At 41.4% G+C, this 27,790-nt stretch overlaps 1 protein-coding gene across 1 annotated transcript in view; it reads left to right on the top strand.

Moving 5' to 3' along the window:
- The window catches only part of NKAIN2 (sodium/potassium transporting ATPase interacting 2), a 572,965-nt gene that overhangs the window by 526,306 nt on the left and 18,869 nt on the right, over positions 1 to 27,790 (top strand). The window contains exon 5 of the mRNA XM_056344570.1: positions 19,847 to 19,907. Coding sequence (XP_056200545.1) covers positions 19,847 to 19,907 — 61 coding nt within the window. The remainder of the gene's footprint in view (positions 1 to 19,846; positions 19,908 to 27,790) is intronic.

Genomic DNA, 27,790 nt, shown 5'->3' with positions numbered 1-27,790 from the left:
CCATTTGTGGAATTAATTTCTTTCACAGATACTACTATACGCTAAAATTGTTGCATACCAATATTGCATGCACCATATTAGAGTCAAAAGTCATGAAGCCAGAAGAAAATTCTGCAGTTACCTAGTTTGACTTCCTAAATAACACAGGGCATAGATTTCCCTGAATTAATTTATGGGTGAAGTATAGTTAAAAATACATTTAATCTTGATCTTAAAGTGTCCCATGATGGAAAGCTCACTATAATTCTTACTAAAATTTGCCTTTAACTTGTCTAAATTTCTAACTTTCAGTCTAGGTGCTTACAATTTCTCTGGAAAACTGCATCATCTTGTCATTAGCAACATTTCTCTGGAAAACTGCATCATCTTGTCATTAGCAACATTTTACTTCCTGTTCTTATGATTTGTGGTGAAATTTAATCTCCTTTGCTTAGCTAACCTGTTTAATCTCCTCCTCCTTGTCCTCTAAGCATTCTCACAGTTCTCTGAACCTTCTCCATTTTTTTCAAAATGCTTTCCGGGGTGTGGACATAGAAAAATATTTGAAAACGTGTGAGTGGTACCACTGTTAATTACAGACAAAATGTAACATCTTTGTTTAGACTCAGATTTTTCATTTAAATAACCATAGAATGTACTATCTGTTTAACCACTGTTAAGCTGGGAATCCTCATTGAGCTAATTATGTACTATGAACCACAGGTCTGAAGTCACTGCTCCACGGGTAACCTATCTGTGAGCCAGGCTTTCCTGCCTCTCTGTGTTCAAACACTTTATTTGCCTGTACTTGGAATAACAAGAGGTAGAGGTTGCTCTGAAGGAGTGTCATTCCTCTAGGCTTTGCATATTCTAAATTCAGTTGATTTTTAAGATTGTTGTAAGCATACAGAAATTCTGAACCTCCTTTGTTCTGCTAGAGCAGGATTAACCTCAAATCACCAGGCTTCAGTCATCTAAAAATTAGTATCTAGCTGAAGCTAGACAGCAATGGAGCTTCTTTCCCAGCCATGGAAAAAAGACACTTCTGGGGAGATTAATTCCAAACTAATTTAGATAATTTAGATACCTGAAATAGGTGGGAACAGATTTTTTTGTTCTGTAAGTGCCTGTCTTTCACCAGTGACTACACAGGAAAGCTTGACAGCATTTGTTTTTGCATTCATGGGGAAAAAAGGAAGGTAATTATAATTGTCATCAATTATGTTCACGATTCCAGGCGTGAAACTTTCAGAAGCTCTTAAAACAATGCTAAGCAAGTGAAAATTGAGGGCAAAACTGTGGTCTGACATTTCTGTCATGACCATTCCCCTGTGTCATAAAGACTGAAGCAACAAGCAAGAATAGTTGGCTCTTGAAACATCAGTACATCGGTATTCCATTAATCCCTCACTAAGCACAAGGCTTGCATTGATATTACCCTAATGGTTTTGGAAAAGTGCATAATTCACAACAAAGATGGTGTAACTGGAAATTATTTCAAAGTTACCATGCATACTACAGTCACCACGTTCAAACAACAAGCTATGTTAAGGTTAGCTGTAAATGCTGCCACTAATTCAACATTACAGTATACCTGTTACCAGATTACTTCTTTCTACATGTGACACAGTGGTTGACTGGGGGGGGAAATGGAATTGAGGGAAACAGCACAAGAATTCAACAGATAAATGGTTAATAGAAACTGTATGACCACAAATTGTTGTTGCTTGATAGCAGGAAACAGAGTAGTTGACACAGGGAAGACAAAAGATATTATATTAGAATATAGAACCTGCCCATGACAATATCTGTTCAGAAACAATAACAATGTGAAGAAGCCATAGATATTGAAAGCATGCAAAAGGCTGCATGTGAAAGATGAAAATGATGACCCTAAACTGATCAAAAAAAATATCGTTATCAGAGAAAAATCTCAGTAGTGAAAGACTGCTGCTGAGGCAGCAGCAAGGACAACGAAGACAACTGCACTACTTAGTGAGCTCAATAAGACCTCAAGATCAACTAAATTGATATAAGAATGAAGAAAAAAAATATGCCATCATCAGGACCTTCATATTTGGTACAGAAATGTAATAACCTAAAAAGAAGGCTAAAGGGGATTTGGAAAGATGTCTCCAAAAGAACAAAGAGTCTTAGGATGACTCTGTCAGATTCAGATCAGATGGATGGGGAATCATTCAGATTCTGTGTTGAAGTTGAATGAGATGGCTTAACTGAATGATCAAAACAAAAGGATCCCAAAGCAGGCTTTTGTGCTAGATGACATTCTCTAGGTAAAATAGATATCTTCATGAGCCAGGCAATTAACATGTCTCAGAATACCAGTAGAATTTCACATCTGTTTGCTGCCCAGTTGTATAAGGTCTTCCTTCTTGGATAAATTGCTGCATACTGAAGGTCAGAGTGAAATTCAGAGGCAAGCAACAGCTAATCAGGCACATAGTAAGCATGAAGTCTAACACCTCGTCATGGAGTTATGTCTTTGGTGTCAACTTTGCTAACTTTTCATGAGAAACTTGTGAGCACCCAGGCTTCCTGGGCACATGAACAGCCACCTGCCTTTGCAAATTTGTTGCTTTCATTGCAGAGGAACAGTGGGCATCTGAAAATGTGAACAAAGGACTGTGAAGGCTGTGAAAGAAAGATCTCCACTCTCACATGCCCAGACCACTTATCTCCTGCTTTCTGATGTCCAGGTTTCCACAAAAAAAATCTAGGCATACATGTTAAGCAGGATCTGTGTTTGTCCCAACCAGGTCCCCAGTCATTTGAGTGAAAGGACCAAGACCACCAGATCACATAAGCTTAGCTAAACTGGTCATTTAGTCACAACCTGTAGCACTTTTGGAAATGGGATGTTTCTGCCCTGAAGAATTTTGGGTATGATGTCTGCTGGCATTTTCAACTTAAATTTTAACCCGTATCTTCACATTATTACTTCACTGCTTCAGTTCTTTGGGAAACAAAGACCTGCTTATTGGACCTGTGTCAACTTCAATTTGTAGACATCCAGGCAAAGGATCTATTTTATTTTGGTAGCCCATTCATATGTCAAACCTTGCAAATTGTACCTTTTATCTCTAATAGGGCCTGCTGCCACTCCAGTCCCCATTTACTGAATGTTTGGCTGCTGTTTGATTTGTCATGGCATAAAATACTGGGGTTTTCAGACTCTTTTTGGGTTTCCTCCATCTTCTATAACTCTAAATCTATTCTTCAATGTCTCTGGCCTCCCACTGGATTTGCATACCTAATGTTTTCTACCTTGTACGTTCCCATGTTCAGGCTGCAGACTTCTGTTACTGCAGATTGATGATTTATTACCTGCTGATGAAACTTGGAAAACTGTTACACGTTTTCCAAGATCTGTCTATCTTTTCAAGCATTCAAAAGATAGTATTAGTGGTTTACTGCACTGGATGTGAAAAAACCCAAACAAATCTGAGTTTATGAAAGCGTAGATCATTTGTAACAAGAAGAACCATCATAAAGATAAGATGGTTTATTTTAATCTTAGATCAAACAATACATTAATGAATATCTTCAGAATTACAATAACTTTCCCAGTGATGTGCACAGTATTTAACAAAGTAATAACACATAATAGGGATGGACTTATTAAAAGACAATTTTTTTCATCCATAGTGAAGGGTTCCAGGATCTATTTATCTGATTAGCTAGGATTATCAGGAGATGTTATGGTTTAATTGATGTTATGATTTAAGTTTGTGTAGACAAACTACCACTATCTCTTTGCATTCACTGTTACCATATAGAATAAAATGGATACCTAACTTGATATGATCTGTATAAAAGATAAAATTTTGTAAAAAGCTCTCAAATCCCACTTTCAAAATTCATTCACACAGTTCTCCAACTGAAGGTCATCAGTGAGCTCCTAAGTCCCTTGGTTAATTTAAAATTGGGGCTTCTATGTCAGGTTTACTTTATATAAAATATTTGCCCACTCCGTCCAATTTTTTTCTCTTTTGTAGGTATAAGTATAGAAGAACTTGCTAAACTTTTTGTCTCAATCACAGAGCAGAAATTGGTAAAATGGATTGTTACCTTCCTGCAAATACGTGGCCTATAGAAGTAATCACTTTTCACAGTGATTCGTAACACCAGGTCATACATATTTTTGCTTCAATTATCATCTCTGGCACTTTGTCACTGGGGGAGGCAGAAGTCCAAAGTAGCTGGTAAGGGATGCTTGCTAGCTCAAAGTAAAGTTTTTCCACACCGTGTCATCAGCTGTTTGTCAGATTCTGTCTTCACTTCTCCTAACAGAGAATATTTTTCATATTTACCTGCCAATGCCAAGGGATTTACGAACGGTATTCGTTGGATGTATTTCAGATAATTAAAGTAAGGTTCAGGTTGGGGTTTTTTATACTATTTATTTATTAAACTGCACAAATTATGCAAAAAGGCATGATCCATGGTGCTTCAGATGTGACATACACAATGGCACAAGGAAAGATGAGGATGCTAAGAATAACTAGTTGGTGAAGGCACCTGGTTTATTCTATTCTGTAAAGCAGGATGGTTTCAGAAATAAATATCCCAGCTCAATAATGTTATAATTCCCTAGCTATTGACCTGATAATCGCATAATCATTCTAAATAAGTAACTTAACTTCCTAACCCATAAGTTTTGATGAAGCAGGATGTCTTCATACTCTACTAAACTACATATCTAGCGATGGAGCCAAACTGTAGTGTCTCTTGATTGTCAGTAGATGATTTAAGGTGTCCATGATTAAAGAAGCTGTAACAGACAGCTGTGAGACAGTATGGACAGCATTGCCAGTTCCAGCAATAGATGCCTAAAGCCTGAAGAGAGATCACAGGTCAGCAGGAGAGCACCTGAAGAGCAGCACAAAGGAATTCCAACCACTCCAGCCAGTACATCAGCTTCATCGGGGTCCAACTTGAATGCCTCTATGCAAACACACGTAGCATGTGGAATAAACAAGAGGAGTTAAAACATGTGCACATGCCTGCAGGGCTGTGATCTTATTGGCATCACAGAGATGTGGTAGGATGGCTCCTATGGCTGGAGTGTTGGAATGTAAGGATACTCTTTAAGTAGGACAAGCCAGGGAGATAAGAAGGGGGTGTCACCCCTTATGTCAAGGACCAGCTGGAGTGCATGGATCTTTGCCTGGGGATGGATGAAGAGCTGACAGAGAGCTTATGGGTCAGGAGGGCAAGGACAGACACTATAGTGGGGGTCTGTTACAGGCTGCCTGACCATGAAGACTGAATGGATGAGACTCTCTGTAGACAGATAGGAGCGGCCTCATGTTTACAGCAGGGCATAAGCAATCCAGGATGTTCCTGGAATGCATTGATGACAGCTTCCTTCTCCAAGTGATAAAGGAGTCAATGAGAAGAGATGCTGTGCTGGACCTTGTTCTCAACAACAAAATGGGACTGGAGGGGGAATATGAAGCTCAAGGGCAGCCCTGAAATGGTGGACTTAAAAGTCCTTAGGGCAGGAAGGAGGGTGCCCAGCAAGCTCATAACCCTGGACATCAGGAGAGCAGACTTTGGTCTCTTCAGGGATCTGCTTGGTAGAGTACCATGGGATAAAGCCCTGGAGGGAAGAGGGGCCCAAGAAAGCTGACTAATATTCAAGGATCACCTTCTCCAAGCTCAGGAGCAATGCATCCCAACAAAGAGAAAGGCAGGCAAAAACACTAGGAGGCCTGCAGGGATGAACAAGATGCTGCTGGACAAACTCAAACACAAAAAGGAAGCCTACAGAGGGTGGAGATGAGGAAAGATAGCCTGGGAAGAATACAGAGAAATTGTCCAAGCAGCCAGGGATCAGGTTAGGAAATCTAAAGCCCTGAGAGAATTAAATCTGGTCAGGAATGTCAAGGGCAACAAGAAAGCTTCTATAGCTACAGTGATGATAAAAGAAAGAGTAGGAAAAATGTGGGCCCTCAGTGGAAGGAGATGGGAGACCCGGTTACTCGGGATATAACTGAGGTATCCAATGACTTTTTTGCCTCAGTCTTCACCAGCAAGTGCTCCAGGCACACAGCCCAATTTGCAGAAGGCAAAGACAAGGACTGGGAGATTAAGAACTATGCACTGTAGGAGAAGATCAGGTTTGAGACCATCTAAGGAAGCTGAAGGTGCACAAATCCATGGGACCTGATGAGATGCATCTGGAGACCCTGAAGGAACTGGTGGATGGAGTGACTAAGCCACTATCCATCACATTTGAGAAGTGACCCCACCTGGAGTACTGCATCCAGCTCTGGGGCCCCCAACATAAGAATGACATGGACCTGCTGGAGCAAGTCCAGAGGAGGGCCACAAAGATGATCAGGGGGCTGGAGCACCTCTCCTGTGGAGACAGCCTGAGAGAGTTGCGGTTGTTCAGCCTGGAGAAGAGAAGGCACTAGAAAGACCTTATAGCAGCCTTCCAATACCTAAGGGGGCCTCCAAGAAAGCTGGAGAGGGACTTTTTACAAGGGCACATAGTGATAGGACAAGGGGCAGTGGCTTTAAACTGAAAGAAGGTAGATTTATAGATATTAAGAATAAATTGTTTACTGGGAGGGTGGTGAGACACTGGAACTGGTTGCCCAGAGAAGCTGTGGATGCCCCATCCCTGGAAGTGTTCCAGGCCAGGCTGGATGGGGCTTTGAGCAACCTGGTCTAGTGGAAGGTGTCCCTGTCCATGGAAGGGGCTTCAAACTACATGATCTTTAAGGTCCCTTCCAACCCAAACCATCCTATGATACTATACATATCTCCTAATTCCCAACATTCTCCTATTCACATTAGATTATATATTCTACCATTAGGGCACCAGTAAAAAATGAAGGGCAGATTGGCATTCCTGTGTGCACCTAAGCAAGCACCTGATCTCTTTTTTCCACCTGTCCTGGCAACTATTCCTTCACCTCTGACAGCGTATTTTATACCTTCAGGTACTTTTAATTTTTCTCCAAGCAATACTACAGTACATTATATTGCAATTGTTTTTCATCTTCTTTTGGAACATTCTCCTGATGCCTCCTTAGAAGGTACAATTTGTTTGCTGCTGATTAGCATCATGTATCTGGATATTTGAAAATAGGCTACATCTTAGAAAATATTACAGGTGAGAAAGCTCTTGAACTGGAAACATGATTAGAACTGACCTGCGACAACAGAAATTTTTGTTCCTTCTTCTGAGAGGTTTAACTCAATACTATGCACACTTTCCCTAAAACTCTTATACCTCTTTCATTAACTTTTGAAGATATCAATAGAACTTTGTCCATTTACTGTGAATATATAAGAAACCAGGGGAAAAAAACTGTTGTTAAATATGACATGCTTTGGCTTTATGCTATGTTTATTGGTGCTATGCAGCTGCACAGCTTGGCTGTATTCAAAGATGATTGTGCAAGTTGGACATCATTGCACAGTGTTTTATTGCATTCTCTTATGTCTCGCCAATTAAATTATCCTCCCTGCCTTTTATTCTGCCAAGACAATACAACCAGATGAAATAAGGTCATACTTCTCAATTCTGGCAATGAATCGGTGATGTAGGAGACCCAGACATCTAAGAATCATTTCTCCTCTGACCTCAGTGGGATATAACATTGTACTTCATTTTTCAAAGACTTGGTGCATCTGTTCAAGTCAATATCACCAAATCTCTACCTACCAAAAATTAATTCTTTGCCGGAGCTAAGTCTGAGAATTAAAAAAAAAAAAATTACCCTATAAAAAATTGGAATAGAAAAGTTAAATATAAAAAATATTTAAAATAAAGCATTAATACATTGCTGTTATACATTGCAGAGCACTCTAATATAGTGCATTAATAACAAATAAAATAGAATATATAGCTGTAGCACTTTTCATGCTTTCCATCCAAAATTTCAACCCAAAAGTCATAACAATGACTGGAATCTCACAATGCCCTGGTGAAACAGGCACTATTATCTCCATTTTACAGATTTGCTAAGAAAAAAAAAATAAATGCCAACTTGATTGTGCTGTTTTGAAGCTTCAGTTAGGGAATACTGTGGCTTTGCACCACAGAAGTGGGAGCTTCTGGAGGCAAGGAGAAAGGCAGAGCATTTTCAGGCACAAAGAAGGAACACAGCTGCTGTACCAGCATGGTGGCTACTGTGTGTGCTGCTGCCAGAGCAGAAGGAGAAGGGCTATGGCCTTTTCTCTCACTTCATGCAGTTTATTGCCAGTGTGGAGGCTGGATGGAGACTGTCCTCCTCTGCTGGTGCATCAGCTTTCCCTCACCTCTCCTGCAGGGGCCAAGGCATCCCAATCTGCCACTGGATGGGTTGTCCTGAATGACCTGTGCCTGGAAAAGGTGACAGAGCTGCAGTCTTCACCACACATGGGTTAAAAAGCCCACAAACCTCACATTTTTCATGAAAACTAACATGTTAAAGTGCTGTTGTCGTTTGTGGCCTTTCTTACCAGAACAGCTTCTGCAACAGCATGTTAAAAAGCATCTTACTGAGACCTAGGGGAGAGGTGTGTGCTGGCTACTGAGAGCCACACAGAGTTTCAGAGCTTCAAGCTGATGATCACTACTTTAAAGGATAGCAAGAGACATGCCCGGTTCAGATGAAACATTTAGTTTCAAATGGGCATCTGATGTCTGTCAGTGGCAGAGGTCTAATTTAGACTTCCTTGATCACTATGGCTGGCACACTCCCAGGTACTGCATTATATTAACAAGGTTCATAAACTGTAAGATATAACTCATCCACTTAACTCTCTGCAATGAGGCACGCACTCTGAGGACACGGCCTTTCCGAGAATGTTCTCTCTCTGTAATTCATCATTCTCCCCAAATACCTTGCAATATGATATTACTGGAATCTTCAGCTAAAAGAACCAGGGGTTTTTTGGTCACACACAGTGCAGAATTTTTTCATATGTATTTTGTCACCCCGGGCAGTGACTGGGACCTTTGCCATCAAGCTATTTCCATTCGTGGCAAGGAGATCACTATTTCTTATGCTGAATAAACAAGGGAGTGATCCCCTGCCTTTCAGCACAAGGGTTGTAAGGGGAAAGGTGCCTTTGGCCATGGAATCTAAACCGTCCTTCCGCTTGGAGGCTCTAGAGGGTAATCTCTCTTCATACCAGCCTAGGCTGCATGGTGTGATATTCCTTTAAACTCTCCAGCAGTTCTCCTTTTGCAGGAAGGGTTTCAAAAAGAGCTTTGGCATTTGCTTTTTGAAGCCTGCTTAGCTGATTTTGCTGAATGGGAAAGGTAGCACTGAAACATATCTTTTATTATAGATTACAAAGGTGGAAAAAGCCTGCGGTAGGCTAATGCTGAGCGGAAAAATAGCATTGAAACATGAGCTGAGTTCAGTTACTCTAAACATTAGATGCCACAGGAAGAGGTTTTATTGACCTTGAAACCTCCCCCTGACACTTGGTGCTGTTATATTGTGCATCTAGAGCAAAATGTTTGTGCTAAGCAATGAATTTGCTAGATGTATGGAACCTAGGGAGATGCAATCATGTGAAGCACCCCATGCAGACTGCTTTGTATTTTCACTAATACCTTTCTTTCATTATTCCAGGGCATGAGGCCTGAGGGAGCTATTTAGTTAAGATAAGTTCATTCTTCCTCACCTTCCTTGCACGCATTGCCAGAGAGAGGGGCTACCCTGTCCGATATCCTGCCTTCCCATCTTGTGCATGGGCACAGACAGCCAAAGAACACAGGCAAAGCTTCCCCCTGACTTTTAGTCACCTTCCCGGCAGCTCTGTTGTTGATGGCACTGTCCAAGAAATCTGTCTATTCCTCTGCTGTTAGTCCACAACTCCCACTGGGCTTCTGAATTACTATTACTGTATTTGAACAATCAATCAATGCTCAGGTTTTATCATTTCAAGCCATATTCATCTAGATCACACCATCTAAAGCTTTTCCTGCGAATGCCTTATTTGGTTGTAAGTTAAAGTAATGAACTTGACTTTTCTGGCTGCTGAAGATGAAGAGCTGCTTCAGCCGAGCTGGCAGACCATCCATCATTCTGCCTTGTCAACACCACCGTCACCAGCCATCATAGGAGCACTTTGATCAGAGCATTATTCAGCTGTTGCACCATGACCACCACCATGAAGCCAGCGTAGAGCCAAAGCTGTCATGTACCAGCTTCCTGACCCTATGGCCACCATCAGAGCCTTCAAATAAACAGCAATTCATCACAGGGAAAATAAATAGCATCACAGGGAAAGAGTCAGTTGTTATTGGAAAGTCTTTCTTGCCTCCGATTAAATGTTCTGGCTCTTACCGCTTATGTGACAGCATTGCTCTAGCTTAATTTCACATGTAATAATGGAGAAGAGCAAATTACCTGTGATACCTGTCTGAACAAATTTTACTCTGCTCAGTTTTCATGGTTGGTCACAATTCTGAGAAACTGGCAGACATACAACACCTCAGTCCCTTTCTCACCCTCTACTCACTTTCTGAATACTTGCTTCCCAGATCTGAGAGCCCAGTGCTCACACTCACATCACCAAGGTTCATTTGCCATATGGATGCCTCAACATGGAAGGATGGGTTTTCACTGAACAGAAGCACTCATATGTGTTTGTTTGTCACGAATTCAGAGTTCTCTTGTACTATCAAAATATTTCTCCCTATACAATCTGCACAAACTTCAAATATGCATTTTTTTCCTACTGCCCCTTAAAACAGTAAGTAGCATTTATAATCAACTGTTTCTTCTAATGCAGTTCAATTTAAAATGCTAGGCATTCATTTGGTGGGCTGTGAGCAGTCCATGGCTTTGTTAGATCTGCAGCGCAAAGAACCAATTTTTCTTATCCTAATCCTATGGCTGTCTGGAAACGGTGACACACGGTTAGACATAATGATAAGAAAAGCTACTGCTGCCAAAGGCAGTCAGATACCAAAGCCAGATGATTAAACCATTCCAAGTATTCCCTGAAGACAAGAGGGGAAAAAGGTCCAAAGTGTTTTCTCCATAGAAGTTTTCTTGCTATAAAACCTTCAGAGCAAAGCACACATACAGACACATATATACTTTTGCTTTAATAACCGATTCTTATTATTAACAGAATCACCACGGTGATATGTATTTTAAAGCCTTTTACTTTAGGGTTTTTTTTGTTTCAGCCTCATTCTTTGTTTTGTTGTTTTGCTGTTGCCGAGTAGATAGAGGCAGCTGGCCTTGTTTGAAAAATAAATGGGATGATTTCTCCCAATCTACACAGCTCTAATGGCTAAATCCTTTTGATGTGAACAGCAGTCACCACACACTGTTGACCCCTGTACAGCCAGAGCTCTGTTCTAACAGTGACAAGTTGAGTTTCAGAGCTACACCATGAGAGAAAACAGAGCGACAGACTTTTCCATTTTCAGGACATCTCATAGACTCAGTATGGATGGAATTAATGAAAATATGTAACCAAAAATATCCTTTAACCCTAATCAAGTGAGAAAAGATAGAGTAGAGACAATTTTACAAAGGCAGAAAAGAGAAAATTAAAAGCTCTCTAGTTTTTGGCAGGTTTTTTCGCAGCTCTAATGCCTTCAGCCTGCACTGAGCAATGCACACTTGAGCTGTACCCAGTACCTGCTGAATGCAGCTGGTGGAGAAGTTGCTCCTGGCTTCCCAGCTCTAAGCTGGGATCTGGGGATCAACACAGGTCAGCCTGCTGTGACCTCCCCTCAGACCCTTGATATACGCCTGCTTCATCTTCCTGAGGAAATCCAGCAAAGTCCCAGCTGGGGCACTTCACCTGTGGGAGCAGTAATGTACAGTTCAGCACTGAGCCTGAATCTACAAGATGCTCCGCAGTTCAGTTAACACAGAGGTCAGCCATAAGCAGGCCCTAGTTCCATCTCATATAGACTGGTAGCCCCTGAATTTTGGATTATCTTTGATGCCTGAAGCAGAAAAAAAGCATGTCCTATTCTTTAGCTGTTAGATGAAATCATGGAAAAAGCATCAAATAACATGTGGTTATCAAAAGCATAAATCATTCAGAAATACCTAGGAAGAGGGAAGATTTTTAGAAAGTTTTAGGTCATATTTGCAGAAAAGTCTCACTAAACTTTCAGGAAATTTGGGTCAAGCCAAGTGTCTGTAATACAGCTTCGAAACAGGTAAGTATCTCTTGCTTTCTACCATTGTTAAAGGTTTGCACAGCTCTTATCTGACAAGCCACAGTGCTGTGATTTTCAGTGCCCCTGTGGTCTCTTCAATTCATCAGGTGAAAAAGCTTGCCAGGGAAGTCGCTAAGGGAACGGCTGCCCTGAACAAGACAGAGCCATTCTCAAGCACCCAGCAGCATTTCAAACAAGCATTCTAGCAGGTCTTCACGGTGATCTTCAAATGCTTATACGAAAATGAAATCTCCAGAAAATTGAATTGTCCACTGAGAAATAAAAAAAGACTTTATGCTAAGCACCTTCTAGACAGCTGATATAAAAAAGATTATGATGCACTATTGAAATAAATGCATTTTTTATCACTCTTCTATTTTCCAATGTGTCTAGATTTATCTGTATTTATGATTCATGTTTTTACCATGCCTGCTGAAAAAAAAAAAGAAAAAAAGAAAAAAAAAAAAAAAAAAAAGAAAACCTCTGGGTCATCTTTCAGCTTAAAAAAAGAAAGAAAAATAATTTGACAACTACATAGGCTAGAAATTATGGTTTCTTTGGTTTCTTTTGATCTGATTTTAAATTTCATTATTGTCCACTAGATGTTATTGTGGACATGACAATTTAACATTGTATTTCTTTCATAATTATTTTATTGCACAGAATAAAGCTACTTGGACATAATAATGAATTATTCTTTCCAGATAGCACAGAGATAGTTAATTCTCTATAATAATGACTGCAGGGCCACATATTCTACATTCCCCATCAGGAATCTGGCTCGATATCAATAGTTTTCCAATGCTCTTTTTATGATGAAAGATAGTTAAACTTGGAGGAATGACAGAGTTCTCATAATGTTAAATGTAAGCACAAATAAAAGCATACCTCAACAGAGTAGTTTCCACAGAACATAGCAGTTTTATATTAAACTCTAGCAATGATGTTCACTCACTGATGCAGCACTGCTGCAGGCAGTGAAATCATGCTTGAAAGGGTTTATGCGGGGGGCAGCTTTAGAACCCCCATGACACTGACTTAATTCTACAGATACTGAGAGAAAGGTCTTTGTATCACCTTTTCTGCTAAATAATGAGTATGATTTTTCTGAGAATCAATGCACTGGAAGCTTCCTAGAAAGTAATTCTCCATTTCCTCAGATGCTCATAATGTGTGTGTGTGTGTGTCTCCAGCCTCCAAAAACCCATTTTAAAGAAACATTGTTCCTTAAATGCACAGCGTTACAAAGGCTTTGTATGTGCAGCCCCCTGAAAGCTTAAGAAATATGAGTAAATTGCACATTGGTAGACATGTAGCATCACAGCTTTGTAATACAGTTTCCAGGGCCAAAATTAACATCCCTGTAATTCTGCATTACTATTGCTTGAAATAGCCCATTTTTTGCTAAGTTCTTAAAACCACAGGGTTTCTAGAATCCTGCAAAAACTTAATAATGAAAAGTAAATACACAAGCCTCTGCTGTTTCAGAAGATACATCTTTCCATAGCAACGCACAATGGGTTTGTGGGGTTTAAGTCTACTGTCCATTTCTCCTGAAAATGTCCAGTTGTAGAATAAAATATGCTTATTCAGCGAAGCCAAGACCACGTGCTATTTCCAGAACCCTTAACTCATTCATCTTCATCATGATCCTTGTCGTCATCACCTTATCCCACTCAGATCTTACCCACTTTTAGGTTTTGTTTCTTCCTTGCTGCCATTGTTTTGTTTAAGGTGTTGTCTGGCTTGATAAAGATAACTCTTAATAATTATCTATACAGATATTGCTTTAAAAGAGGGAAAGGTGGGGTCCTTGACCAGGAATGATGGGGTTTCATATAACAGCCTTTTTCCCAAATCTGGTGCTATTTGCAGTGTAAGAAAACATTCATCTCCATAAAAGAAGTGAGAAAAAATAGCAAGACAGGCTTTTGATCAATACCGATTCTGATTAAGTTTGATCACAGCACTTGACATTTTAAGCAAGTGTGGAAGTACACTCACAGGAAACTCAGGATATGCTAAGAGTCTCTAGCAGTGTAACAGGACACTGCCGACTTGGGTAGGGAATGTTCTGTCTATTTTTTTGTTTGCCTTATATGGCTAGAATAAGTCACTAAGATGCATTGACTTAATTCTGTAATTAATCTCATTGCCAAACCTTCAGTAGTGCTGTTATATTATTGATTTATTTTAGGCTTTTGTTTCTCTTCATTTTTGACTTGGCAGAAGGAATGCTGGTTTTATCCAGGTGTTTTAGATGGAAAACAAAATAAAATAAAAGCCATTTTAGAAGTGTTTGAGATCATCACAAACAAAAATGGTCATCAGATGCCATCAAAGTAACACCCAGGGAGATGGTGCAGGGATGGCCACTGTGGGACTTTTAGAAAGAGCAGTGTTCGTTTATACTCTCATATGGATGTATCAAGGAAAGATGTAAAAAGCAGATATTTTCAAGCTGCAGAAAATGAGGTTCATAAAAACATGCACTCACTAATCACTATAAGTATAAGTGAACAGGAGTGCTGTTAACAGTTCCTTCTCCTCTGGAGGCCGTACTGCAGTATTAAAATGTGAATGGGACAGATGTAGACAGCTAATCTGGATGTGTCTGGGATCCAGAACTGGTCTTCTGTTCATTGCACTTATTTCTTTTTATCACTACATGGTTTATAAAAGAAAGCTCAGTTAATTAAACAAAACAAACAAACAAAAAAACAAAAAAAAAAAAAAAAAGAGAGAGATGCAAAGCAACAAGAGTTTTAAACCTGGCATTCCTAGTATTAAACTGATTTTCTGAGACAGTCAGGCTCCATCTCTTCTTTATCTCTGAGGACTTATTCCCTTCCTTCTCACATAAGACAAAAATATTTCTGAGATACTGAATCAGGAATACTCTGCTCCATGCAATTCTCACACTAGACTCAGCACTGCTGTATTCAGGGGCTTCCCAGGAATATATTAAGTGATGTGACTAACCTTTATCATTTGGGTTTGGGTTTTTTTAACTCATCTTCCTCTCCAGGGGGGGGGACTGTGTTCAGCAAAGTGTTTTGTTTGGAATTTATTTTATGTATTTTGTGCTGTACATAGGTACGTTGCAGTGTGTTTTTCTTAGAGAAACAAAGCCAAAAGAATACATCTTGCACTATAAAAAAGGTGGTAAATTTTGTGAGAGTCCTTCCCCCATGTGGGAATTCATTATCAAATTTTGCTAACTGGTCCCCAAGAGACCTCTGCTACATGCATAGATGAGCTGTACCCTTCCTACAGGAAGTCCTAGTCCACTGTGGAAGAGGCATATCCCTGGTCTCCATCCCAGAGGCCTCTGTAGTCACGATAGGCTCAGGCCATTGAGCATCCTCATAGTAAAAACTACCACAACTACCACATTTGGCTCTGAACTTCAGCTCCGAGTGCATGCCCTTTGCTGTTGATGCAATTAGAAGACAAATTTTGAATGGCTATCACTGAATCAGAACGGATACAGGCAACCCCTCAGGAATCCCAGACCCTGGAGACGAGACAAAGTCTGGAAAAAAGAATACTTTCTCTTGGTTGATGAGCATTGAGTTAGAGATCATTTAGGCAAACTTGACACCCACAAATCCATGGGCCTTGACGGGATGCACCCCCCAAGTGCTGACGGAGCTGGAAGATGTTATTGTCAAACCATTCTCCCATCTTTAATAGGTGATGGAGGGAAGTAGAGGTGCCTGAGGACTGGAGGGAAGCCAATGTCACTCCAGTCTTCAAAAAGGGCAAGAAGGAGGACCCAGGAAACTACAAACCAGTCAGTTTCACCTCCATCCCTGGAAAGGTGGTGGAACAGATCATCCTGGAGGTCATCTCTAAGCACGTGGAGGAAAAGAAGGTTATGAAAAAGTCAATATGGATTTACCAAGGAGAAATCATTCCTGACCAATCTGATAGCCTTCTATGATGGAATGACTGGCTGGGTAGATGAGGTGAGAGCGGTGAATGTTGTCTACCTTAATCTCAGCAAGGCTTTTGACCCTGTCTCCCATAACACCCTCATAGATAATCTCAGGAAAAGCAAGTTAGGTGAGTGGACAGTGAGGTGGCTGAATGGTAGAGCTCAGAGGGTTCTGATCAGTGGTGCAGAGTCTCAATGAAGTCCTGTAGCCAGCGGTGTTCCCCAGGGGTCAGTGCTGGGTCCAGTCCTGTTCAATTTATTCATCCACGACCTGGATGAAGGGACTGAGCCTCAGCAAGTTAACTGATGATACAAAACTGGGATGAGTGGCTGACAGCCCAGAAGGCTGCACTGCCATCCAGTGAGACCTGGACAGGTTAGAGAGTTGGGTGGAGAGGAACCTCATGAAGTTCAGCAAAGGCAAGTGTAAGGTCCTGCACATAGGGAGGAATAACTCCACACACCAGTACAAGGTAGGGGCTGCGTGCTGGAAGGCAGCTCTGCAGAGACGGAAGAGGGAGTCCTGGTGGGCAGCAAGTTGCCCATGAGCCAGCAGTGTGTCCTCGTGGCCAAGAAGGCCAGTGAGATCCTGGGGTGTATCAGGAGGACTGTGGCCAGCAGGTCCAGGGAGGTGATCCTCCCCTGCTACTCTGCCCTGCTGACACCACATCTGGAGTGCTGTGTCCAGTTCTGGGCTCCCCAGTTCAAGAGAGATGGGGAACTGCTGGAGAGGGTCCTGTGGAGGGCTACAGAGATGATGAGGGGACTGGAGCATCTCTCTTAGGAGGAAAGGCTGGGAGAGCTGGACCTGTTTAGCCTGCAGAACACAGAGGGGATCTTATCAAAGCATATAAATTTCTCAAGGGCAGTTGTCAAGAGGACGGGGCCCGGCTCTTTTCAGTGGTGCCCAGCGACAGGACAAGGGGCACTGGGCACAAACTGCAGCACAGGAAGTTCCTTCTGAACAGGAGGAAAAACTACTTTTCTCTGAGGGTGACAGAGCCCTGGCACAGGCTGCCCAGAGAGGCTGTGGAGCCTCCTGCTCTGGAGACATTCAAAACCCACCTGGACGTGGCCCTGTGCAACCTGCTGCAGGTGAAGCTGCTTTGGCAGAGGCCTGGACTAGATGATCTCCAGAGGTGCCTTCCGACCCTGACCATTCTGTGATCCTGTGATTGTGTGAAATTGCTTGGTTAAAAAAGGGAAAAAAAAAACCAAAAAACTAATGTGATGTTCAAATTAAAACAAAGTTATTATGTGTACCAAGCAAAGGGTTGGATAAATGTGGGAGAAAAGGAGGTTTATGTTATGAACTCTGATTATCTCATGGGAAAGAAACTTCTATTTGTATTTAGGACAGAACAATTTCTAGCTTTAAGGCACTCTTTTAATCAGCATGTTCATCTGATGAAATGCTGTAGGATTTACTTGTATATCAAAGGAGTCCCCTAGACATTTAGAGGATGCAACTGAATACAATTAAAAGATCAGTTGCAAGCACAGTTTGTAATAGTTTTTTTCTGCATGTTGTGAGAAAAGTTTAATTATTAACATGTGGATTTGTGGTGTTTTAGCAGATAGTATTGAAATTTATTGCAAGAAAAGCTTTACCATTGTGGCCTACTAGAGATGCAACTATTCAGCTATCTTAGATCTGATGGTCTGTAAAAAGAGAACAGAGAAACTATTAAGCCAAGGTTCACATCCAAGAATGGAATCATTTATGAACAACCTTTCCAGGCCTCATTCATTGCTGAATTAAACCTCATGTAATGTCATTGAAGTCAATGGGGTTATGCAGGGCATAAGTCAGTGGAGCAAATTAGCCCCGTCTGTAAGCCAAGAAACCAAAGGAAAGAGTGGTCCAATAAAACAGAGATGAAATGCTGATATTAGCTGAATGCCACTGTTCTTGGTACAGTGTGTTCTTTGTGTCCAGCAGTGAATATTTCATCCTTCCCAGGTGTAAAATCTTCCCAGCAGCACTATAAGGCAGATTTATAATAAATGACAAAATTAATGATTTAGTTCTGTTGTAATGCAGCTTCTGGGCTCCCAACAGGAACTTAAGCATTTAGCAGACAACATCTATGCTGGCTGCAGTGTGATCTTCAAATCAAGTCCTGGTCAGAAAAGTCTTGGGGCTGGCCTATTTTTTTTTATTATTTATTTAACCATCTCTCACCCATACAGATGTTAGAAGCTAGCATTCATAGGTATAGAGAGCTTTCTACATAGAAAACTGACAGAAATACTAGGAATATCTGTGTAAGAGCGGGAGTAAATTAGGCGCAGTCACTGCCTCAGAACTAGGAAACAGAATGGATTTGTTTGCATTTCATGTATATGGGCAATATTAAGGCGTCTAAGAACCCACAATACTGCAGTGAATGTAGGTGTCCCTTGGATTAATGAGGAAAAAAAAATCCATTTGCACTAACCAGCATTCATAGTCTTCTCTTGGATTTCACCCCTTTTACTGTCTGATTACTTTGTCTGAAATTAAGATCATCATCTCCCTCAGCCGGACATGATGGGTTTTGCACCACGCACACAGAGAGCTCAGTCCTGGCCGCACCCTTTAGGCATTTTTATTATCTGTATAAGGAACTAATTCCAAAAGTCTACAGTATTTGGGTTTGCAGCTCATGAAAAGACCTCTGTGAGGTGACCTGTACAGAATAAAACATTTTGACACTATGGCTCACTTTTCACTACAAAGAGATCAAATAACCTGAATTCCTTTGAGATCCTACCATGCAAACTTCAGTGATGAGCTGCAGGATAAAAAACGGTTTGCTGGCAATCAGTAGAGAAAACTCTCCAGACCTACATGTAAGGGAAGCTGTGCAAAGCAGGCAACACATGGCACATATTGCTGCTCCAGTATCTGTTCTGTTGCTTCTGGCGTAACTTCTCAGCAATGACAGAACTTTGTGGAGAGACTGGCAGAGGACTCAGATGATACTTGGCCCGTGGCATGTGTGATATTGACCATTTATTCCCTTTTGTTATTTTTTCAGGTGATAGTGTCAGATAAGCAGTCTGCCATAGTACTTGAGAACGACTCCAGATCCTCATTTTCATTAAATCCTGTTGCTTCTGTTTATAATCCACTTCTGGGCATGCTCTGAGGAGAGGAATGAAGTGAACAAGATACAAATTTGCCAGCTAAAGCATGAGACACTGCTGTAAACACATCCAGACCTATCCAAAGTGCTAGATATGTCTTGAGGCTTCAGGGCTATTGCAGATATGGGAACAAGTCCCACTAACCCGCAGCCCTAATTTCAGTTGATAAAATATCACTATAAAGACAGTTTACAAGTGCACGGAACTAATCCTCAGTTTAGCTAGCAAGGTTCTGCTAAAAACCAGAGTTCATCTAGAGGGTCAGGTTTTGTTGGGTAACAAATCTGATTTTGACAGAAATATTTACATTTTCAGTGGCTAAAAATCCATCCATCTAATCAGCCATTTGTTTTCCTGGTTTTGAATAATTAAAAGGAAGCCAATTCAGTAATGGAAAATTTTTGATCAGTTTTTGGAAGATTTATTGAAGGGTGTGTTTTTCAAGAAAGATGCAAAACTCCCCTCACTATTTCCAATTAAAATTACCAAAATGTTGTGAAAAATTATCATTACCTCATCAGAATCTGCTGAATTTTGTTATTTCTGTTTCTGTTGTTGCTTTTCTAAAACCAACTCTTGTTTTTCTATTCTATTTGCTTTATATCTAATGCTATTACATTTTGTTTCAGCTGGCGGGCTTCATCTATGCCTGTTATGTTGTGAAATGTATTACTGAAGAAGAGGACAGCTGTAAGTACTAAAGCTTTATTACATACAAAATGGATTTTTTTTTTTTTTTAAATCACCTCTCTGCTATGCTGGCTTTTGCTGATTTCAACCAAAATGCCTTATTATACTGTAGCCAGAACATGCTTTCTGTCCATCCTTCTTGATCTAAAATTTGCAAATGCCTGAAAGACAAAGGACTCATGAAATGCAGCTTTAAAAATCCCTTCTTCTGAAAATATCACTGTGAACTTTTTTCCTCACAGTTTAGCTTAAGGCATTAAAAAAGCAAAACTCCCAATTGGTAAATAAACCTTTTTTTTTTTTTTTTTTTCTTATTGCAGATTGTTATTAGCTATCCTCAGAGCAATTGGTTACCACTGAGGGTATAGCTCTTCTCCGTTGACTTGTGTGTTGGCTTGTAAAAGCACTTCTGTCAAAAAAATAGCTTTAGACCATTGCAGGACATGCATTTATGAGAGGTGAAACTGTGGAGCTCCTCTTTGTTCCTGCTGCTCCCAGGATACAATTACAAGGAGCAAAATGATTTCTTGTAGATGTATGTTTGTGTTTCTTCTGCTTATCTATATCAATAGAAGCCTGTTGAGCAGACTTTGCTCCTATTACATGCTATGGAGTCAAACAATTTCATTTTTTCTCTAACCTTGATTTTTTAAAAAGGGCCACTGCAGCATTTTGGTACATCTTGGGATTCATACTAAAGCACTTTAAAAACAAGTTTCAGAACTGCATGTAACTTTGATAAAATATACATGAATTCTAGAGAGAGCTCTGCAACAGGAAGCTGAAGGGGTTTTATTTGATTGAGAGCACTGCTAGGGCTGCTGGGGGTTTCTTTGTCTGTTCTCCTGCGTAGAAAATAGCTGCAACCCTATAATCTATTGGCAATACAGTGCCATGTGAGCCATCAAGGGGAGATTTAGTGCTGAAATCAAACCACATTTTGGAGGTCTTTCTGACTATCCTCATTTCAGTTGTCTTTGTGTTTCTGTGGAGGTGAGGAAGGCAGAAGAGTAAAAAGGGTTTGGGACAGGTATGTGGAGCAGAGGGATGTTGCAAATAAGTCTTGTCTTTTTAGGGAGAAGGACCCAGTTCATATGTACTTCCCCCTAATTTTCCGTTAAGTGTATTCAATATCCACAGAGCTGGAGGAGAGTGATTCTTTGCTCCCCAAAATGAAATCCCATTTAATACTATTCTGCCCTCTCTTCCAAAGGCTTAAATCTTTTTTTTCATTCTTCTGTAATGCTTTAGGGCACGATTTAGTAAAAAGCATGGAAGGGACGTGTGACTTGGCTCACCAAACAAGCGCAGAAGTCGGCGCACGTTTGAGAGATGTCTCCTGTGGTCTGTAAAGCGGCATTCCTGGCAGCAAAGTGCCACAGCCAATATGGTATTGTTTTCTACTCACTGTGGCAAGAGCTCCCTGTTGTTCAGAAGCCACAGATCGTCATGTTTATTTGAACCTTTTCTTGCCGTCATCTTGCCTGTTTTGAGGCTTTTATTAGTACACCTCAGCCAGGCCTCTTCTTCCAGCCAAAGAATCGTCTTACCCATCTGTGATCATCTCTCTGAAGTAGCAGAGCAAATCCCCACCCAGCTCAACGAAGCCAGCACAAGCTCAGGCTCCACAGCTTCATCTCTGGTGAGATTTGGAAGCATGGCTGGAAAAAAAGAGAAAAAGGGGACTTCTGTGGCTGAGTTGTCCTAACACTGTAATAAAGTTCAGATCAGGTTTGGCCCCTCAAGGTTTTGCAATATTAAAGCAGCTTTAATTTCTACTGAGAGCTGCATGGAGTAGAGAGTAAGAATGATTCTAGTGTTCTCTGTGTTCAGACACCCACCCTGACACGTGCTGAGCACTCACTGTGGCAGCCAGGGGCTGCAGTCTGTACAGACAATCACTGCTCAGGTTTAATTTTAGATTATTTCCATTTAGATATGTTTTCTCCCCTTTTCCTTCCCTTTTGGCAACACACCCATCTATCGTGCTTCTCTGAGAAGCAATATGTCCTTTATGGATGCCATGCTATTTAGTAGTTATACTCCAGGCGATGCCTAAGTGTAATTTCCTCAGTACACTCACAAATCACAGAATCACAGAATGGTCAGGGTCGGAGGGCACCTCTGGAGATCATCTAGTCCAGGCCTCTGCCAAAGCAGCTTCACCTGCAGCAGGTTGCACAGGGCCACGTCCAGGTGGGTTTTGAATGTCTCCAGAGCAGGAGGCTCCACAGCCTCTCTGGGCAGCCTGTGCCAGGGCTCTGTCACCCTCAGAGAAAAGAAGTTTTTCCTCCTGTTCAGAAGGAACTTCCTGTGCTGCAGTTTGTGCCCAGTGCCCCTTGTCCTGTCGCTGGGCACCACAAAAGAGCCGGGCCCCGTCCTCTTGACAACTGCCCTTGAGAAATTTATATGCTTTGATAAGATCCCCTCTGTGTTCTGCAGGCTAAACAGGTCCAGCTCTCCCAGCCTTTCCTCCTAAGAGAGATGCTCCAGTCCCCTCATCATCTCTGTAGCCCTCCACTGGACCCTCTCCAGCAGTTCCCCATCTCTCTTGAACTGGGGAGCCCAGAACTGGACACAGCACTCCAGATGCGGTGTCAGCAGGGCAGAGTAGCTGGGGAGGATCACCTCCCTGGACCTGCTGGCCACAGTCCTCCTGATGCACCCCAGGATCTCACTGGCCTTCTTGGCCACGAGGACACACTGCTGGCTCATGGGCAACTTGTCATGGGGTCACCTCAGGCAGACTGAGAGGATGTGAAGGAGAAAAGCTTCAGCTGTAGAAGCACAATCAAGTTGCTCTTAAGCTGCTTGGGCTGAATTAGCTTTGCTCTCAGAGTAACTGGAACAAGCCAAAAAAAAAATATTTTTCCATTCTTTATGCAGTTTTTATTAAGACAACAAATGAGCAAGAGTAGAATTAAGCAAACATTTCACTAAGATTAACCTACTCTAAGCTCACTAAAGGATTAGGAATGGAACAATACAGTGATCAAATCAGGATCATAACTAGGGCTTAATCAGCAAGTCTAGAGGGTTTAATTACTCACACACCAAATAAATCCAGCAACAGGCTCCCTAAATCAAAGCAGAAGTTTGCACTACCTTTCACGAGAACAATATTTTTTGGGTTAATTCTGCACCAAGGATTAAAGAGGAAGTTGCTTTCCCTCTTGGTACAGTCCCAAGCACCAGAGGTGAACTGCAGCACCCATCCTCAAGGGTCAGACAAGGATGGCTTTTCCCCAGCTCCTTCCCTTGGTGGTAGTTTGTCATTCCCAGAGTTCCCTTCTGCATCATGTTCCTCATGGCTGCATAGGGAGGAGGAACCCTGAGCACCTCAGGTCTCCATCTGGCAAAGATGGGGAAGGATGGGTTCCCAGCAGGGCTGCTGCTGACTCAATGCTCTCCTCGTCGCTGTTGCCACTGGTAGACCTAAGCCATTGTCATTCTTACCTCACTGTCATTATTAGCTGCAGTAATTAAAAATAAAGCATGAAAATGTCAGCAACAGTCATTACTTGGAGGCATGCAGTGGCTGTAAACTTATCAGAGTTCCTCATTTGTTTTCCAAAATCATATTATGCCTGCATTTTTCAAAGGCTGCACGTTATTATTAATAACATTAAGATGTGCATTTAATGTGCATTTCCTCCCTAGCAGTTTGGCTCCCTGTTATAAGATATTACTGCCTTACTAAAAGAATATTCAATGTATTTTTGAAAATTTTATTAAATATACAGATATTTTGTGAAAAACTCTGGAATGTAAGCAATAAAGCAGCATCCCCCTGGGGCTTTTTTGTCTGTAAGCGATTGAAAAAGAAACCTGGGTTACTGAAGTGGGAATTCTGCACTCACCTTGCAGATTCTGTTCAGGGAAAGGGGACTGGATTGTTATTAGAGGGACAGCTTTGACTGGAAGAGAATCCCAGCCTAGAGAAAATCACCAAATCAGTCTGTATCCCACAGTGAAATCCTAATCCAGAAGTCTCCCTTGCAGACCCAGACAGGGAGAAGAAACAGCGTTTACCTACCATAATGCAATGGCAAGGCAATTAGAGAACAAATATGGCCTGTCTGACTGTTCCCTGACTACCCTGAGGTACAACCTTTGCAGTCACACTAGCTGGGATCCAACTTGCACATACACTATCTTCTTTTCTCTTGGCACTGTTTCCAGGTAAACTGCAAAGCAAAATAAATTGCAACTAGATTAAGTAGATTGCTGCTGCATATTCTTCAAGCCTAGTTTTTGGGGATGTCTGGCACAGAAGCTCTAGATAACTCTTTAAAATTATTTCACACACACACTCTCAAACATGTAAAACCTTGAATTCAAGATTTATTTGAATTACTTAAGACATTCAGGAAGACAATACCACAGACAGGGGATAGCTACTGGTGAGCAATACAGTATAGTGATAATGTGCCAATAAACTCAGTGGCCAACCACAATCCACCCTGGGATACCAGGCCTGACCTGGGAAGTAAGAAGGTGATGACCAGTATGAAGGTGATGACAAAGATTTTCTTATAAAAGATAATATTAAATTCATTGGATGTGAAAGATGTGACATTTTGACAAACATCTAGGATAGGTAGAAAAGCCTGTTAATTTTATTTCTGATAAATGCTGCCTTCCACCTTTGGGCAGGTTTTTTAAGCCCACATACTTCTGTTTCCCATATTTAAAATTAAAATAATGACAGGGACAAACTCACAGGCATGTTGCTTCGTAACTTTGAGCTTCTGGCATGAAAGGCACTACTGAAGTGTGGAATATGCTCAGGTACCACTTTATTTCTGTGCCAAATGCTTTTCACAATCTGCTTAGCAAGACATTACAGAGAAATAATACCTCAGCTTCCATCTCTGCTTAAAAATCTCTAAAACAAAGACAAAGAGAAACCAGTGGCAAACGTTCAGCTATGAATTCTGCTTCTTTGCTTCCCTTCCCATTCTCTGATGAATATGGCTGTAAACCCTGAGACTCCCAGGACAGGAGAAAGATTGGAAGCAAGCGAAAACTAAGGCTGAGGGTGATGGCTGAAGATGACTGCAACCACCTTTCTGCAGTGAAGACTGGACTTGAATGCATCTCTGGAAGTTGTTGTCCTGGGCAGCCTGACAGGGCTCTTCCCCACAGCTGCAAGGTGATGCAACAGCCACAGTGTAAGCTCAGCCCTACTAGTGCAGGGTTACCTGTGACATTTGTGTAACACAACACAAGATAGGAGCTACTACATCTATCCAGCCCCATATCCAATACCCAGTAGTGAAGAACAACTGATGCCTTCCTCCATATCTACTTGCCATATAGGCATATAAGAGCACAGCAAGTTTGTGGTTCCCAGAAAGTCCTGACAGCGATTTGCAATTCAGGGACTTCCTTAGCCAGAAGTGGTCTCATTGTACTTAGTTTCCCACAATGGTCTTTTCTCCTGAAATTGTCCACCTATTTTTGAACCAAGGAGGTTTTTATCAAACACAGCCTCCCAAGAGAAGGAGTTCCAGTACCTCAGCTGTATGTTTTGTAAGTTTTGCACTTAGCATTTGAGTAATGTGTCCTCAGTCTTTGTCTGGAAAACACCATCTTCCATCTTCTCCTTTTCCATGCTGCCGCAGGTGACTTTAGTCCCACACACCCACGGCCACAAGTAATTAAGCCTGCAGTTTAAACTAACAATTGAGATTTCTAGCACAGTCAGTGGAGACAGGGGTATAACTCCAAAGAGCAATTTGCCCTATCTGTGGTAGACATCTCTCTCCCAAAAGGGTGAATCGCTGGTCTGGCTTGTTTGGTTAATGCTGAGGACAGCCTAGGCAGTCTGCAGAGGCAACATAGGAGCAAATAAGAACAGGAATAAATACAAGCCAATATTTATAACCCAGTTGTTCTCCAGCTGTTGAATGGGTCATTCATGAATGAGAACTCAATGAGCACGCTGCAAAAGCTGAAGCCGAAGCTTGGTTTTGCTCAGCTGCACTCTCCAATTTACAGCCTGTGGCTAAATTAGGAATTTACTTGTTTCATTTAGTGTGGTGACTGTTATGTGAACTGAGCAAACCAAAGGGAGGGAAATGGGATGCCTTCAGCTGTCAGGATGCTGATGGAAGTGTGGAGCAAGAGAAGCCTTTGAAATCCCATGGTACCACCTCATGCTTGTCATCCTAGACAGCTGCCTTGGAGAGCCACAGTGCCACCAGGAACATTTAGGAAATTCCCTGAAGTGCATCAACCTTCTGCACATACCAATAGCTGGTTCCTGTGTCATTATTTCCAGCCATGTCCTGTCTTGGAGGGGACCTTTCGCTGAGCAGAAGGCTGGTGTTGATCATCTCGTTCTCACCAGTGCAGAGCACAGGCACTCCACGTCCCACAAGGCATGCTCACTGATTTGAAAGCACAGGCTGAAAATGTCTGAGCTGCAGAGTGGAAGGCTGAAGCACAGGGGAGAAAGCCTATGGCGGGAAGATACAACAAGTGAAACCAGCTGCATTTGAGATGCAAATGGACCTCAGCAGTCCAAGGTGTCATAGGGCTTGGCAGATGTTACACAGACTGGTCTGTGATCATTTGGCACTGCACTGCAGAGAGAGAAACAAACGGAAAGCTCAGAGGAGGCGCAGTTTGTTTAAATAATAGCAAGTAATTAGTCTGAAGACAAAATCAGTGATGGCATTTTATAATTACAATTAATTTAAAGGTTAATTTCCTTTGGTGCTAAAATCTTATTTAAAACATTTACCAGGAAAGAAAATTAGGATGTTACTATCTAGATGTATAGAATGCTTCTGGGAATCCATGCCTATTATCACTAGAAAATTAGGTTAGACTCAAAGTGGGAATTTCAATTCATTTTAGTGTATAATAGATGGTGGTCAGGGCCTTAAGTCAGAAGGGTTGCTTAGGGTAGACTGTGCAATTTGCATTTTCTTTGTTTGTGGGATTAATTGCAAATGTTTCCAACAAAAGGGCTGAGTTTATACATGAACAAGCTTGACATGAAAAGAAAATTGGTTATGGATTGCTGCCTTCGTAACTAATGAAGTTGATGTTCAAGGAATCCTTAGGAGACAGGGTTGTGGTATGAGTCAAATATATAAATAAAATCACAAAGGGGGAAATGGTGGTGTTGCTGGCTCCATCTATTGTAACTTCTCTGCTCCCTCATTGTCTTCCCTGCCACTCCCCTTGCATCCATCACTGCCTCCTGCAGGGATTGTCAACCTCAAGTTTAAAAAATGTCTAAATAACATAATGTAAGGCTTGGAGGAAGTAACATTTCCATTCCAGCAGCTCATCACAATGGGATACTGCTTAATAAAGTCAATGCATTATAACAGCCAGGGAGATACACTTAACTTGCATCTTTTTTTTTTTAACTATTCACCACACATTTTATCTTTTCAAGAAAGACACATTGCAGGAGTGTTGGAAAAGATCCACATGTGTTAAAAGGGAATGAACAGTTAACATCTTTTTTGTGAAGAAAGATACATTTCCTGCCAAAACGTTTTGAAAATATTATTTTTCTGTCATTGTTAATTGTTTCAGGGGAGGAACACAAAGAAGTCCAAATCATAAAATTATGTCCCACACAGTTGTGTCAAACCAGCAGCAGAAATGAGGTAGTAACTAGTGACAGTTCTGACAACAACAGCCACAGATGATTTGAAGAGGCACTCAGGTTGTTGCCACCACTAATAGGACGTGGTCTTCCTGGCTATGGAAATGTTTTGTCATTTAAAATTAAACTCATATTCAAAACCAGGAAAACTTAGCAAAATCCAAGACTCTCCACAAGCTGAAAATCGCATGAAAAATGATTTCAGGTGGACCGTTGTGGGGTTTATTGATGCTGGTGGAAGGCTCCATTT

Source organism: Falco biarmicus, chromosome 6 (genome assembly GCF_023638135.1).
Source record: "Falco biarmicus isolate bFalBia1 chromosome 6, bFalBia1.pri, whole genome shotgun sequence".
NCBI lineage: Eukaryota > Metazoa > Chordata > Aves > Falconiformes > Falconidae > Falco > Falco biarmicus.
The sequence above is the reverse complement of the archived record's forward strand: the minus strand, read 5'-3'. Positions and strand labels throughout refer to the sequence as shown.